A 14,747-nucleotide genomic window follows, 5' to 3' on the forward strand; every position below is an offset into this window, starting at 1 on the left:
ATAAAGACTAATGTACATGACTATATGTCCAAGTGGTTTTGCAAAAAGCAAATAAGATACTAATTATCAATTTGTAAAGCATTCATAAAAAATGTTATTCATCGATCCATCCAATTAATTCTACAAATACATCCAATTAATTCTACAAATAATATCATAAACTATGCCTGGCAATGGAGAAAACATTCTCAAATACTTAAGAAATTGTAACATCTTTTTAAAATTGTCACTAGTAGTAAAATACTCGAATTAATTTATATACTATCAGAGAGCCTTATTTTCAAAACATACTATTTATTTGATTTTTTAATGGGCAATTCTCTCAAATAGACATTTTTAAGTTTTTGTCACCAAAATAGCATTAAAAAAATAAAATGACCGAAATAGCACATTTTTGTTTTGAAAATTTTAATTTTAATTTTTTATTTTTTAAAATTCGAAACCATATCCTCAAACCCTATACTATAACTCTAAACCCTGAATTTAGATTAGTTAACCTTTGAGTATAAATGTATATTTACCTTTTAATAAAATTTATTTTGGTCATTTTCTTTCTTAACATCTATTTTTGAAAAAAATAAGGCCACGTGTTTGATCAAAAAAAAAAAAAAAACTAAGGCCATGTAAAAGGGAATTTCTCTTTTTTAATTACACACGCCACGAATCACCGCGGGAAACGTTTTTATTATTATTATTTTTAGCAGCTGTTTTTATTATTATTTAAAACTCTGCAATTGTTTCTAACTTTTCGGCTAACACACACGAGGAGCACGTATAGAGTTTGACTTCCTTGTAATCATTTTTGTTTCCAGACATCAAATAAGTTTTTTTTTGTATAGTAACAAAGAAAAAAAAATATTAATCACAAGTCTTTGTGCAGCACTGCAGCCAAACACCACCAAATTTACGTTGGCCGTTGAAGCACACACCAAACAGGAACTCCTGTAACAATCCGACCACCATAGCCATCAATAGCCGGAGGCTCCGATCTTGGTCTCCACAGACCCGTCTCCGCCGCTTGCGACGAACAAGCTCCATAATCTTTCATCGCCGTGGAAGAAGATTTGAACTCATCTGTGGAATAAGGTTTAACCATGATTGAAACATTCACGATTCCACACTTATCCCCATATTCATCTCTTAACCTATAGCTCAAGAAATTCAAATGACCTTCAGGTGAATACCTTCCCATGAAGTCTGACGTTGGGATCTTAGCTTCTCCTATCTTCTTCTCGCGTCCAGAACTTGTTCGAAACAACACCTCGATGTAGATGAACTGTTCAGTCCCGCTCATGGGCATCTCCAACTTGCAGTTCCACGTTGGACTGCTTCCTCCCGATACGTCAAGATGCGACGGTCGAGACTTCTCACCGATTCTTGCAACGGCGAAAGTCTTTTTCTTTAAGAGTCTCCGGTTTAACTTAAGACCTTCTGCGGATCTTATGTCAATCTCAAGTGTCTTTGTCATTGTTGTATACAAACGAGGATGATCAGTTCTACGTATATATATCATATGTTGTTTTTGTGTTAGTATGTACATATGTCTATGTATGTATTATTGAAATAATCATTTAGCCAGAAGTAACGTGCCGTTGTTTATATAGAGGACACAGTATCATTAAATACAACGTGGTCGACGAAGGTGATTGGGAAGTTCGGCAAGAAGAGGCCACGATTCTTCTCGTCTATTTCCTGTATTATAAGTAAATGAGGATATCGACTTAAAACAAAAATAAGTGGCAAAAAGAGAAGACTTTTTAGTTTACAAGTGTTTCTTTCTTTTAAAAAAATCAAATTACAATAAAAATAATTTTTTCGTATGTACAAAAAGAATTTGTTCTATTTAATTTACGAATATTTACATTAGTTTTTAATATACTACTAGATCTCTATCCGCGCAACCGCGCTGATTTTTGTTTTCTTTTATATTTATATAAATATTTTGTTTTCAATTCTAAATTGGTATATATTATAATATATATGTGTCTATCAATTTTTAAAAGATAATAAGTTTACGGTATTTTTTTCATTGAATAGATTGTTTCAAACTTTCACATGTACTTGTATTTTCTTCTATATATATATTTTCGGATTATTATTTCATTATTAAAATCGTAACTATATATATAAGGATTAGTAAAATATTTTTTTATTGTCGTATTCAAAGATATTGTAACATTTCACAAATTTAGAAAGTTTTTAAAAAATCAAATTTTTCGCTTCATAGATTTATATTATCGAGTAAATAATTAAACATTTAGTTTTTGTTTAATTTTTAAAATAAACTATATAGTTTAAAATTTGTTTTCACTAGTTTAAGGTAATAAAGATTAATCATTGTTAGATAATATGATTTTTGTTATTTTTAAAAAAAATCTTTATAATTTTAAAAGTTAACATCGACAAATATTTAAATATTTAACATATGAAGGTATAGCATTACAACATTAAATCCAATAGATCATCTATTGTTTAAATCCAATTATTGATAGTCCAATAAAAGTTTCTGGTAGGCCCAAAATTTAAATGATAAGATTATAGATTAAATGTAACATGAATTTCTAGGAATAGGTCTATTAGGTCTATTTAAAAAAAAACACACACATGAATCAAGGTTGTGACTTATGTTTTAATATATAAGACTAGGTAATAATCAGCGCCTTGCGCGGGATATGATTATTAGTTTTGCTATTTTTAATAAAAAGACATTAAATATGTTTAATCGGGATATTGGTTCGGTTTTAATTTTTTATTTTTTTGGTTTTTAGTCTTCTAAAATATAACTATTATTTTAAATTAATATTCATTTTATTTTACTCAGTTAAAATGTTTGATTTTTTGGTTTTTCCGGTAAATGACATTGTTAATTTATATTAAATGACATTTTTGTTCAAAATAATACATGAAAGATAAAATTAAAATTAATTTAAAATAAAAAAAGCCTTGACATTAGTCATTTTTTCATATAAGAAAAATAAAATTGTATCCGTAAATAGGGGTGGACACAGATCGAATATCTGGGTATTTGGAAACATTCATGTCGATTCGATCTTTAGCCACCTAGATATTCGGTGACTCGGATATCCGAAATGTTTTAGAATTTTAAAATATTCGATTTGATCCGTAAATAAAATAAAATTTTAAAAATAATTGAAAAATTAATAATAACATTTTATTACAAAAATAAAACATTATTTAACTTTTTAAATTCTAGTACCTAATATAATAAATTTAATTCATAAAAATATTGTAAAACTGATATAAATTATACTATATATAACGTATATATATAATTCTTTACATATATATATATATATGTATATAACAGATCAAATTAGATATATGTTCCTAAAAATATTGGGTTTTGTAATTTTCTTCTTTTTTGGATATTGTATTTTAGTATTTGATTTGTTTCGTAGAGTTACGGATATCCATATTTTTTTGTTCAAATCAAAACGGATAACGAATCGAATCAAAATTTATGAATATTTTGCTCAACTTTATCCGTAAACAATAAAAATAATATATATATAGTTTGGCTTTTGATTCGTTATCTATTTTTGTTCGAACCGAAAAATCAAGAGTTTTATTGGAATCATATATGTGAGTGTTATATTAAAAAAATGCAAAATACATAGTGTAAACACATTTATGAATATAATGTGAACGCGTTAGCATACTTATTATCAAATCATTGTGAAATTGACACATATCTATTATAGTGTGAATGCATTTATTACAATGTTTCTCATATTTTAATATACAAGGAATAAAGTAAGACTTTTATATCTGGTGACTTAGTAGTCACTTAGGAATTGATTGTTTTTTTTTGTAAATCAACTTTTGTTATGATGCTGGTTTACGTGCAATTTTTCATTTTTTTGTTTAACCAGGTGTTGACCAGCCTTCGAGCAGTTCACCACCTAGGTCCGGCGCTAGCCTGTGCCTGTACCGGTTAGGGCCCTGGGCACGCCTCCCTCTCCCGCGGGTCGAACAGCCGACCTCCCCTCCCCAAAGAAGAGGTAGTACCACTGGACTACGAGATCTTGGGTACAATTTTTCATTTTCTTTTTACCTCACAAACATAAATAATTGTTAGTATTTTTACTTGAATGCCATCGACAAAAACTTCAAGATAACGATAAGATAGCAGATTGATAAGATGATCTACTGGATTATTTCAACCATTACAAAGTTTCTATAGCGAAAAAGTGATACATTTTATTTTTTCAAATTAATAATATTTTTTTACACATATTAAAAATAAACTAAAATCTGATTATAAACCTATATGTTTGTAGTTTACATTCATTTTCAGTAACTATAAGTATAAGCACATACCATATATATAAGCCCTTTTTTCAAAAAAACAACTATTAGTATAAGCTAATAGTAAGTTAATATATTTAGTTATTATTATTATTATTAATTAATAAAATATCAAAAACTTTAAAGGATATTTGTAAACAATATTTTTATTAAACACTTATTAATTTGGAATTAAAAGAATGACATAAGGGCAATATAGCGTTACGGCCTTTTCCCCGTCGGTAAGTAGTGACCACTCAGTCACAAACACTTTATACAAAACTACGACTATATATTAAATTTACTTCGATTTGAGCATCTCCAAAAAAAATTATATTGTAGAGTTTGCAAAATTCTAATTTGAAATTTCAAAATATTTTTTTCCCAAAATTTCAAACACAATTTCAAAATTATTTATATTTTACATATAATCTTTATATTTGTTATAATTAATATAAATCCACTAAACTTTATAAATAACTAGCACATATATATAAATATTAAAACAATATTAATCAATAAAATATTAACTAAATATATAAAATTATAAATATAAATAAATATTAAACTACGAGTAAAATACTATATTATTTCATTAAACTATTTATGTAATGCTCCATTTTCGGTTACACAAAATTTGTTTGAACTATATTTTAGAGATTTTGAAATTTCCGGATAAAAGTTACCATACTATTAGTGATGTTGTAATATTTAAATTTTGTGTAATAATTATTTTTTCATGTATATTTTAAAAAATATTTTTAGTTAAGTTTTTTTTTGTAATATTCTTGCTGTCTAATTCTAGTTTAAAATATTATAAATTTTATTTTAAAATTTTTATTTAATTTTATGTGTAAAATTTGAATTTATAAAAATAAATTTGAAAAATATTTATGGTATATGAAAATCTTAAGGATTAAAATGATAGATGAGAAAATACTTAAAATCATAAATGTGATATTTATGATATATGAAAATTTTAAGGAATAGATGAAAAAATACTTAAAATCACAAGTGTGATGTGTAATTAATTATAAAGATCAAATGTAAATAAAAAGATGAAATTTTAAATTTGAAGTTTTGAATAGTAAAACTTACGAAGTTTTATTTTTCAGAACTTTAAATTTGAAGTTTTAAAGTTTTTTTAAAACAAAAAAATTTATATTTAAAGTTATAGAGTTTTTTTGGAGATGCTTTTATAAATTTTCAACTCTGGAGATATTTTTTTTGTCGGCAACATGATAACATTATTATTTATTTTTAGCACCATTTCACGCAGGGAAAAAGTATTTTCTGAAGAGTACAGTATTATTATAACAAACGGTGTGAAATATCCCGCGGTTCCAGCTGCATGAGAAATGCGGCTATTAAATAAATCGTGTTTAAACAGCTACGAAACAAGTGTAAAGAAGGAAAGTACTCTTCTTACATTCAATTCGTTTCAAATAAAATTAATCATTATTTAGTAGCTAATGGGCTCGCATTTTCAATGAAAATGGCTCTTTTTCTCTCACACACTAGCTGTCTAGATCGAGATTTCTTAGCATATACAGTATGTACTTATCGTGTAGAATAAGCTAAGACTATGGTACCGACTGTTTGAAATGTCGCATTCTAGGATATATTCACTTGTGTTATGGTCGTGTTTTTATTTCTTTTTGGTAAATCGAGCCACAATCAAATTCTTTGTGCAAAACAGTTTCTAATTTTGATATATTGTCACAAAGTGGTTTAAGTTTGCAGTGGATGAGAGTGTATCAATCCGATTGGGCTTGTACTCAAATAAGAATTAAAATGTTCTTATGTATCGCTTTATACTTTCCACATACATTGTCATTTTGGAATATTTAACATATACTTTGCTAATATTATGAATTTTCTTAGTATAAGATTTTGAAAAGTTATCATGCTCGATAGCCTTCATATACATTTTCTTTTGTTGACGTAGTCATAAATATAACTATTAGTTAGGACTTGCAGATTCAAGATAATAACATCAAGTTACTTTTCTTGATATTCGAATAATCAACTTATGAGAAGGTCTTTTACCAATTTCACCAAGAATCGTTCAACTCATTTGAAAAATATATCTGGACTTCGGGTAAATGGAAATTAGAGAACTAAGACCAACTCCATCAATAGGTTCTTATAGGATTCTAAACCCAAAAGCCGGAAAAAAAAATCAAAAAAGCTCAAAATTAGGAGAACCGGTGCCAAATTCGGGCTTTTTAGAACTGGTAAGAGGCGCCTACGTGGCACTCCCTCATTGCACCGCTTCTGTTTTGTCTCTCTCTCCTTTGGTCGGGGATTCGATGAAACCAAAGAAAATCTCGTCTCTTGGAGTCTCCGTCTCGCTCTGAGGGATCTTCTGTCGCACCGCTCCGTTTCGCAAACTCCCGCGACTCCGTCGGCCCATCTTCTCCGTCGTCTCTCTGGCTCTCGTCCCCACTCGGTCCTAGTCGTCTGTCTCACCACGTCCTCTCTCTCGGTCCTAGTCGTCTGTCTCACCGCGTCCTCTCACTCGCTCCTAGTCGTCGGCCAATCTTCTCCGTCGTCTCTCTCGATGACTCCGTCGTCTGTCACTCCGTTTTCTCCCTGAAGCCGTGGTCTCTGTCGATGACTCCATCGTCTATCTCACCCCCTCTTCTCGGTCGGTTCATCTTCTCTGTCAGACCGTCGTCTCTCTCGCTCGGTCTTCTCTCTCGATCCCGAGTGTAAGTGCCTCTCTTCTTCTCTCTCGATCTCTCGCTCCGTCGTCTCTCTCGCTCGTTTTTTTTTGAAATTGTTGTGATCTCATCGTTTTGTCGAGAAAGGTGGAATCTTTTTGAGATGTGTTTTACAATCTTAGATCAGGTTTATGTTTTAGAATCTTGTTTGTGTTCGATCCTTGTTTATGTTCTTGAGATAGATGAATGTGATCTGATTGTCTCCTGCCTCGTAATTGGAATAGCTTTACCTCTAATTGGAATGTGGTTACATCGGATCATTCATATGGAATAGTTTACATTGGTTCAAACATGATTCATGAATCATGATTCATAGATGTTGCTCTGTTCTTAGTACTCGATGCTTAGATTTTACTCGATTATACTCATACGTTTTGCTCTGTTCTGTCTTTGGTGGTTGTGTAAGGATCGGTTTTGTGTGGAAGAGGCAATGGAGTGTTTCATTCATTCCGGAACCCACGCGAGTCTCTCAGAAGGATCCAACCTCATCAAAGCCCGAGGTTAGTACACTTTCCTTATAAGAAGATGTTAGATATTAATTAGGAGGAATTAAATGTTCTTTGTGTGCTGGTAGCTGGTAGTTGCGTGTTTAGATATTGATGGTTGTTATAGTTTTAGGTAGGCTTGAAATGATTTACATTTAGTGTTGTTGGTTGTTATAGTTTTAGGTGAAGGCATTGATTGCCATTAAAATACACACTAAACCAGCCTTAACGTTTCATTAAAAATCGAGCAACTCTCCCTTTCTCTTTTCATATTTCCTTCTTCTTTCGAAATTTATATCTCCTTCTTCTTTCATAACTCATATCTCCTCTGTTTCATAATTCCTTTCTCACATTCGCTATGGATCCATTTACTCAGCCCGAGAGCTTTCAAAACGTCCTACACAGTCAACAACCAAACACCTCCTTCTCCTTTGTCACTCGCGAACCTAGTATAGAACTGTCTTCCTCGGATGTGTCTGTCTTCGGTACACAGTGGGCTGACGATGGAAACGAAGATGAACTCGTTGTGTCGGACCGTAAAGAAAGGAGGAAGTGGTCACCAACTGAAGATCTTGTTCTGATAAGTGCTTGGTTGAACACCTCCAAAGATCCTGTTGTGGAGAATGAGCAGAAGGCAATTGCGTTTTGGAAACGGATTGCCGCCTACGTTGCATCAAGCCCAAAGCTCTCTGCTTTGCAAAAGAGAGAGCATGGCCACTGTAAACAAAGGTGGGGGAAGATCAACGAGGGTGTATGGATGTTATGAAGCTGCAACGAAAGCCAAATCCAGTGGGATGAATGAGGATGATGTTTTGAAGATGGCGCATGAGATCTTCTTTAATGACTACAAGGTCAAGTTTACACTCGAGCATGCGTGGTTGGAGCTTCGTCATGATCAAAAATGGTGTGGAGCTTCTTCTACTAAAGAGAAGGTTAGCTCTAAAAGAAGAAAGTTGGATGACCAATCGGCACAGTCATCGACCTCCAAAAAATGTTGCGATGGAGAGGATGAAGCCACGACTCTGACTATTGGTGTCAAAGCAGCCAAGGCCAAAGCTAAGAGCAAGCCAACGACTTCAGAAGAGGCAGTGGAGTTTCAGAGCTAGTGGGAGATAAAGCAAAGGGATTTTGTCTTCAAGGAGAAGCTTAACAAGCAAAAAAATTTTGATAGCCTCATTGCGAAGACATAGCCTCTAACTGAGCTAGAAGTCGCTTTGAAAGACAAACTAATCACTGAAATGTTGTTAAGTTAGAACTGCAAGTTATGTGCTTAATCTCGTGTCTAATGCTTAATGCTTAAAGTTTCTCTTTTGTTTGGTCTGTTCTTTGGTCTCGGGTTTGTAGTGGTCTCGCTTTGTTATGTCACTTTGGTGTAATAAAGCTTTGTTATGTCACTTTGATGTTATGTCACTTTATCACTTTGATGTTATGTCACTTTGCTTGCTTTGTTTATCTCGTGTCTGATAGCTTCTTTGCTCTCTTTGTTTTTTATTGCAGGTGGAAGACTCGTGACAGAAGAAGACAATGTGTTTAATGTAATGAAAGTTGTGGTGTTTTGTATCACGTGAACCCACAACTTGTTGAAGGAATGTTTCACGTTTGTTTTAAATTGTACCAATCCGAACCTTGTTGTACCAAACTTGTCTTTTATAAACGTTAGCTCCAAGTAGTGTTGTGCTTGTATTTTATAAACACTTGTGAGTATCTTAGAAGACCCATGCCCGAAGATCTTCAACGACTACTCGATATTGGAGAGATACGTGGATTTCCCGGGATGATAAGGAGCATTGATTGTAAGCATTGGGAGTGGAAGAATTGTCCGACCGCATGGAAAGGTCAATATACACGTGGATCAGGAAAGCCAACCATTGTTTTAGAGGTTGTAGCTTCACAAGATCTCTGGATATGACATGCGTTTTTTGGACCTCCAGGTACATTAAACGATATCAATGTTCTTGATCGATCACCGGTTTTTGATGATATCTTACAAGGTCGAGCTCCAAAAGTTAATTACATTGTCAACGGACACGAGTACCATTTAGGTTACTATCCCACAGATGGTATATATCCAAAATAGGCTACTTTTGTCCAATCTATTCCACTTCCACAAGGTCCGAAAGCATCCTTATTCGCTACACATCAAGAGGCTGTACGTAAAGATGTCGAGCGTGCTTTTGGGGTCTTGCAAGCTCGATTTGCCATAGTTAAAAGTCCTGCTCTTTTGTGGGATAAAATCAAAATTGGAAAGATAATGAGGGCATGTATCATACTACACAATATGATCGTAGAAGACGAATGAGATGGGTACACTCAGTTTGATGTATCAGTTTTCGCACAACCGGAATCAAATCGAAGTTCACAAGTGGATTTCACGTATTCTACTGATATGCTTTCAAATATCGGCAATATGATGAGCATTCGGAATCGAGTTCATGATAATAAAATACATCAACAATTGAAAGCCGATTTGGTTGAGTATATATGACAAAAATTTGGAATAAATCAAGATTTTGACTAATCGGTTTTTTTCTCATTTACGATTTGTATTTGTATTTGTATTTGTAATATGCTTTTATGTCATTTTTATTAAAACTTTTATGTATGTTTTTATTTAAATCATTCTAATTAAAAAAAATTTAAGAACCCCTATGAAATTCTCCCAATGGAAGTCAAAAAATTAATTACCACTAATCAAGGTTCTTAATCTTTCAAATCACCTTTTTAACTCTTAAATTAATCTAAAGAACCCATAAGATGCCCCTATGGATGGAGGTGCTCAAAGAGCAGGCTCCCATAGTATTAGTTTTAAGAGTTCTTGGCATTTAAAAAAAAATAGGAAAGAGTAACAAAAAATTTTAACTATGATTTTTTTAAAAACCATAAAATACTAAAAAACAGATGTCATTCAAATAGATAATTAAGTGGTTTAAAGGAAATAAAACATAAATAAATAATTATAATACTAATATTATTTTTATTTTAGAAATCTTCATGGTTTCTAACCATCGGAGGTGTTCTAAGGTTTGTTAAAATTAGAATATACTTAGAAATTTAAATAAGTAAAGATAATCACTTGCGTATTGAAGATGGAGACGAAGACTCGTGTAAAATTGTGTTTGTATGAGACTATGAGTCGTAGACGCGGCGGGTGGCGCACACTATATTCTCTGCTTGTATACTTGTGCAATTCCTTAATCCTCCGGACAACAACTCAAAACTCCCATAATTTTAAAAAGACATCGTACGCTTAATTAAACCATATTTTATTCTGTTCCCTACCAAGAAGAATCAATAACTTTCAAGCGCAAACACAAAAAAAAAAAACACACTAGACAATAGATATATGATATAGTTTCTGTTTTGAAATGTGTACTGTACTGCAGTACATGAGTCATTTACGAAACGCCAAAAAGAAATATTTTATAACTAATCTCGAGTGTTGTGGGACTCTCGACTTCTCTCACATTCTAGAATTCCACTTGGGCATATTGGAATATATATAGTCATCTATAACCAGAGCCGTGCGAGCAATAATAGCATACATAAACGATGAAAAGATATATGCCTTCATTCGTAAAAAAAAAAAAATATTTTTAAAAGTTAGTCACTACAATTCTTTAATTAAAGTGATTTGTGTTATAAGATAAAATTTGAAACGATCCTCCACCCCTTTACCAACTCAAGCACTATGATCATCTACTCATCAAGCACTATGATCATCTACTCATCAAGCACTATGATCATCTACTCATCAAGCACTATGATCACCCACTCATTTATTAAATCAAGCACCATCTTTGATATTTTATGCATTGTTGTTCACTATAAATACCATCACTCATCTCACTCTTTTGTACACCATTACATCTTCTACTTTTCCTTATAATAAACTCTCTCCCTTATATTAAGTGTTATTTGTTTCCTACGGGTATTAAATTCTACTCTTATTTACATTTTTCGATATTATAAATTATAAGTTATTTCATAACACGTTATCAGCACGATCACTCTGCGATTCGGTAAAATTTATTTGTATCATTTATACCATGTTATAATGGTCGGTATACCGCCTCTACTATTATTTATATCATGTTATAATGGCCGGAATACCGCCTATATTATTTACTAGTAATTTAATTTATTTATTGGTCGGCCGAGCCGCCTTATATCCTGTTTATTATTTATTGGTCGGCCGAGCCGCCTTATATCATGTTTATTATTTATTGGTCGGCCGAGCCGCCTTATATCCTGTTTATTATTTATTGGTCGGCCGAGCCGCCTTATATCCTGTTTATTATTTATTGGTCGGCTGAGCCGCCTTATATTCTGTTTATTATTAATTGGTCGGCCGAGCCGCCGTATAATTTATTTATTATTCTGCATTGATCGGCTGAGCCGTCGCATGATTTGTTGTCATATAACATAAATATTTCATTGTCATAATTTTTCACTTTTATTAAATTTTATAGATTTGATTGACCGTTTAATACGATATTTTCAGACTAATTTTTGGTGCACTCGATTTAACCCAACGGTCACAAAGAAAATTTTTCAAAAATTTCCCCTTTCTCCAACGGTCATGAACAGTAATTTTCATCTATAAATACAACTCATTTTCACTTCATTTCATCATCCAAAACATTTCATCTTCTCTCAAAAATTTCAAATCGCTCTCCTCCGATTTTTCAAGAAAGATGATTCGCGCACTTTTGTTTTTATGTGTCATTTTTATTTGTGTTTCTATTTATGGTTTATTCGATGGAGAATTTACTCCGAGTGAATTTAAGATGATTATCGGTTTAATTTTATTTACATCGCTTCTCCTTGTAATTGCTTGTATGGTTAATGTAAACGGTTTTTAAATTATGAAGTTCTAATAAAATTATTATTTTGCGTTTTACAAATGGCAAACGTCGAGAAACTCCAGTTCCCGGCTCTGAAAATAACCGGCGGAAATTATGTCAGATGGGTCACAAATGTGAAACCTTATCTTGTAATAAAAAAAAAAAATATAACCGAAGCGATAAAAGTCGGTAACAAATCGCCACCCGAGCATATAGCCGAAGCGATAATCTTCCTGAAGAAGCATTTAGATGAGAATCTAACTCACGACTATGGAGACGTTGAGGACCCAGCCGTATTATGGCAAGCCTTGAAAGACAGATTTGATAATCAGAAGGAAATCAATCTCCCTCACGCTCTTGAAGAGTGGAAATGTTACAAATGTGGATGTAAAGGACATTGGTCCCGTACCTGTCGTACTCCCCCACATTTGTGCAAGTTATATCAAGAATCCATAAAAGGAAAGGCTAAAGAGGTGAACCTCACGGAAAACGTTGAAGGGACCTCATACCTTGAATCCTCTGATTTCGCAAATGAGCTGGACTAGAATACTCTTGAAGAGTACGGAAATGTTTCTAATAAGACTGCTGAATAGTCCTCATTTGTAATGTATAATAATTATGTTTTCAAAGAATAATATTGTTTTAACAACAATATATATATATATATATATATAATTATTCTGTGTTTTCTTTATATAATCAATGAATAAATTTCACGTTTCACTTTTATTTAATGTTTATGATAATTTCAGAAGTGGATCAAAATACTAATGGAGCAAAATCCGAGAAACGGATTCGTGAAATATGCATACCAGATAGTGGAACAACACACACTATTCTGAGACAAAAGAGATATTTCTCTGATATAAAACCGACAAGAATTGTCGTCAATACAATATCAGGTCCTGCAGACGTGATTGAAGGAACTGGTAAAGCAAACTTTACTTTGCCGAATGGAACAAAATTTTCCATAAATAATGCTTTATATTCTCCGAGTTCTAAAAGGAATTTGTTGAGTTTTAAAGACATATATCTTCACGGATATGATACTCAGTCTGCAACTGAGGATGAAAAGAAATACATGTATGTAATTTCTGAAAAATGTGGCAGAAAACACATATTGGAAAAGTTTCCAGAACTTCCTTCGGGATTACATCATACTTATATCGATGAGATCGAATCAAATCTTGTAGTAAAACGGAACCCAGAAGAGTTCACGTTATGGCATGATCGCCTTGGCCACCCAGGCACTACAATGATGCGTAAAATCATAGAAAGTTCACATGGTCATCCATTGAAAATCCAGGAGATTTCTCAAGGGAATAAAATGACATGTGTTGCATGTTCTCTAGGAAAATTGATCGTAAGGCCATCGCCAACCAAAATCGATAAAGAATCACCAAAGTTCCTTGAAAGAATTCAAGGTGATATATGTGGACCGATACATCCACCATGTGGACCATTCCACTATTTTATGGTATTAATTGACGCATCCAGTAGATGGTCACACGTTTGTCTATTATCATCTCGAAATGTGGCATTTGCGAGATTTCTAACTCAGATAATCACACTGCGAGCACAGTTTCCTGATTATACTATTAAAAGAGTTAGACTAGACAACGCTGGTGAATTCACATCCCAAGCATTCAATGACTATTGTATGGTAATGGGAATTGAAGTTGAACATTCGGTTGCTCATGTTCATACGCAAAATGGTTTGGCTGAATCTTTAATTAAGCGTCTGCAATTGATTGCAAGACCATTGATCATGAGATCAAAACTTCCAACCTCTGTATGGGGACATGCCATTTTGCATGCCGAAGCACTCATTCGGATCAGACCGAGTGCATACCATAAGTATTCCCCACTACAGTTAGCGTTTGGTCGAGAACCAAACATTTCCCACTTTAGAATTTTTGGTTGTGCAGTATATGTGCATGTAGCACCACCACAACGAACAAAGATGGGACCACAAAGAAGGTTGGGAATATATGTTGGTTGTGATTCTCCATCAATTATAAGATACCTAGAACCACAGACTGGTGACGTCTTTACAGCACGTTTTGCTGATTGTCATTTTGACGAAAATGTATTCCCAGTTCTAGGGGGAGAAAACAAAAATGTTGGAAGTGATATAAAATGGAGTGTACCATCATTGTTATATCTTGATCCTCCTACTAAAGAGTCAGAACTAGAAGTTCGACGAATTATGCATTTACAGAGTATAGCTAACCAGCTACCTGATGCATTTGCAGATACCAAGACGGTAACTAAATCTCATATACCAGCTGCAAATGCTCATGCTCGTATCAAAATGCCAAATGAACAAGAAAAGGAGGATGACACACGAGAGCCAAAAACACGCCTGAAGCGTGGTAGACCTG

General features: G+C 32.9%; 1 protein-coding gene and 1 long non-coding RNA gene across 2 annotated transcripts; one reads left to right on the plus strand and one right to left on the minus strand.

Moving 5' to 3' along the window:
- Window positions 1-766: 766 nt before the first annotated feature.
- Window positions 767-1,748, minus strand: LOC106412175 (BON1-associated protein 1). Its single transcript, XM_048764874.1, has one exon. The coding sequence runs from the start codon at window positions 1,538-1,540 to the stop codon at window positions 905-907; it is 636 nt and encodes a 211-aa protein (XP_048620831.1). The 5' UTR covers window positions 1,541-1,748; the 3' UTR covers window positions 767-904.
- Window positions 1,749-6,203: 4,455 nt separating this feature from the next.
- On the plus strand, window positions 6,204-9,188 carry LOC125591198. The gene is made up of 2 exons (XR_007327168.1): window positions 6,204-7,534; window positions 9,017-9,188. It is a non-coding gene; the product is annotated as an uncharacterized LOC125591198 (long non-coding RNA).
- Window positions 9,189-14,747: the final 5,559 nt, after the last annotated feature.

The sequence above is a fragment of the Brassica napus genome, chromosome C8, assembly GCF_020379485.1.
Source record: "Brassica napus cultivar Da-Ae chromosome C8, Da-Ae, whole genome shotgun sequence".
Taxonomy (NCBI): domain Eukaryota; kingdom Viridiplantae; phylum Streptophyta; class Magnoliopsida; order Brassicales; family Brassicaceae; genus Brassica; species Brassica napus.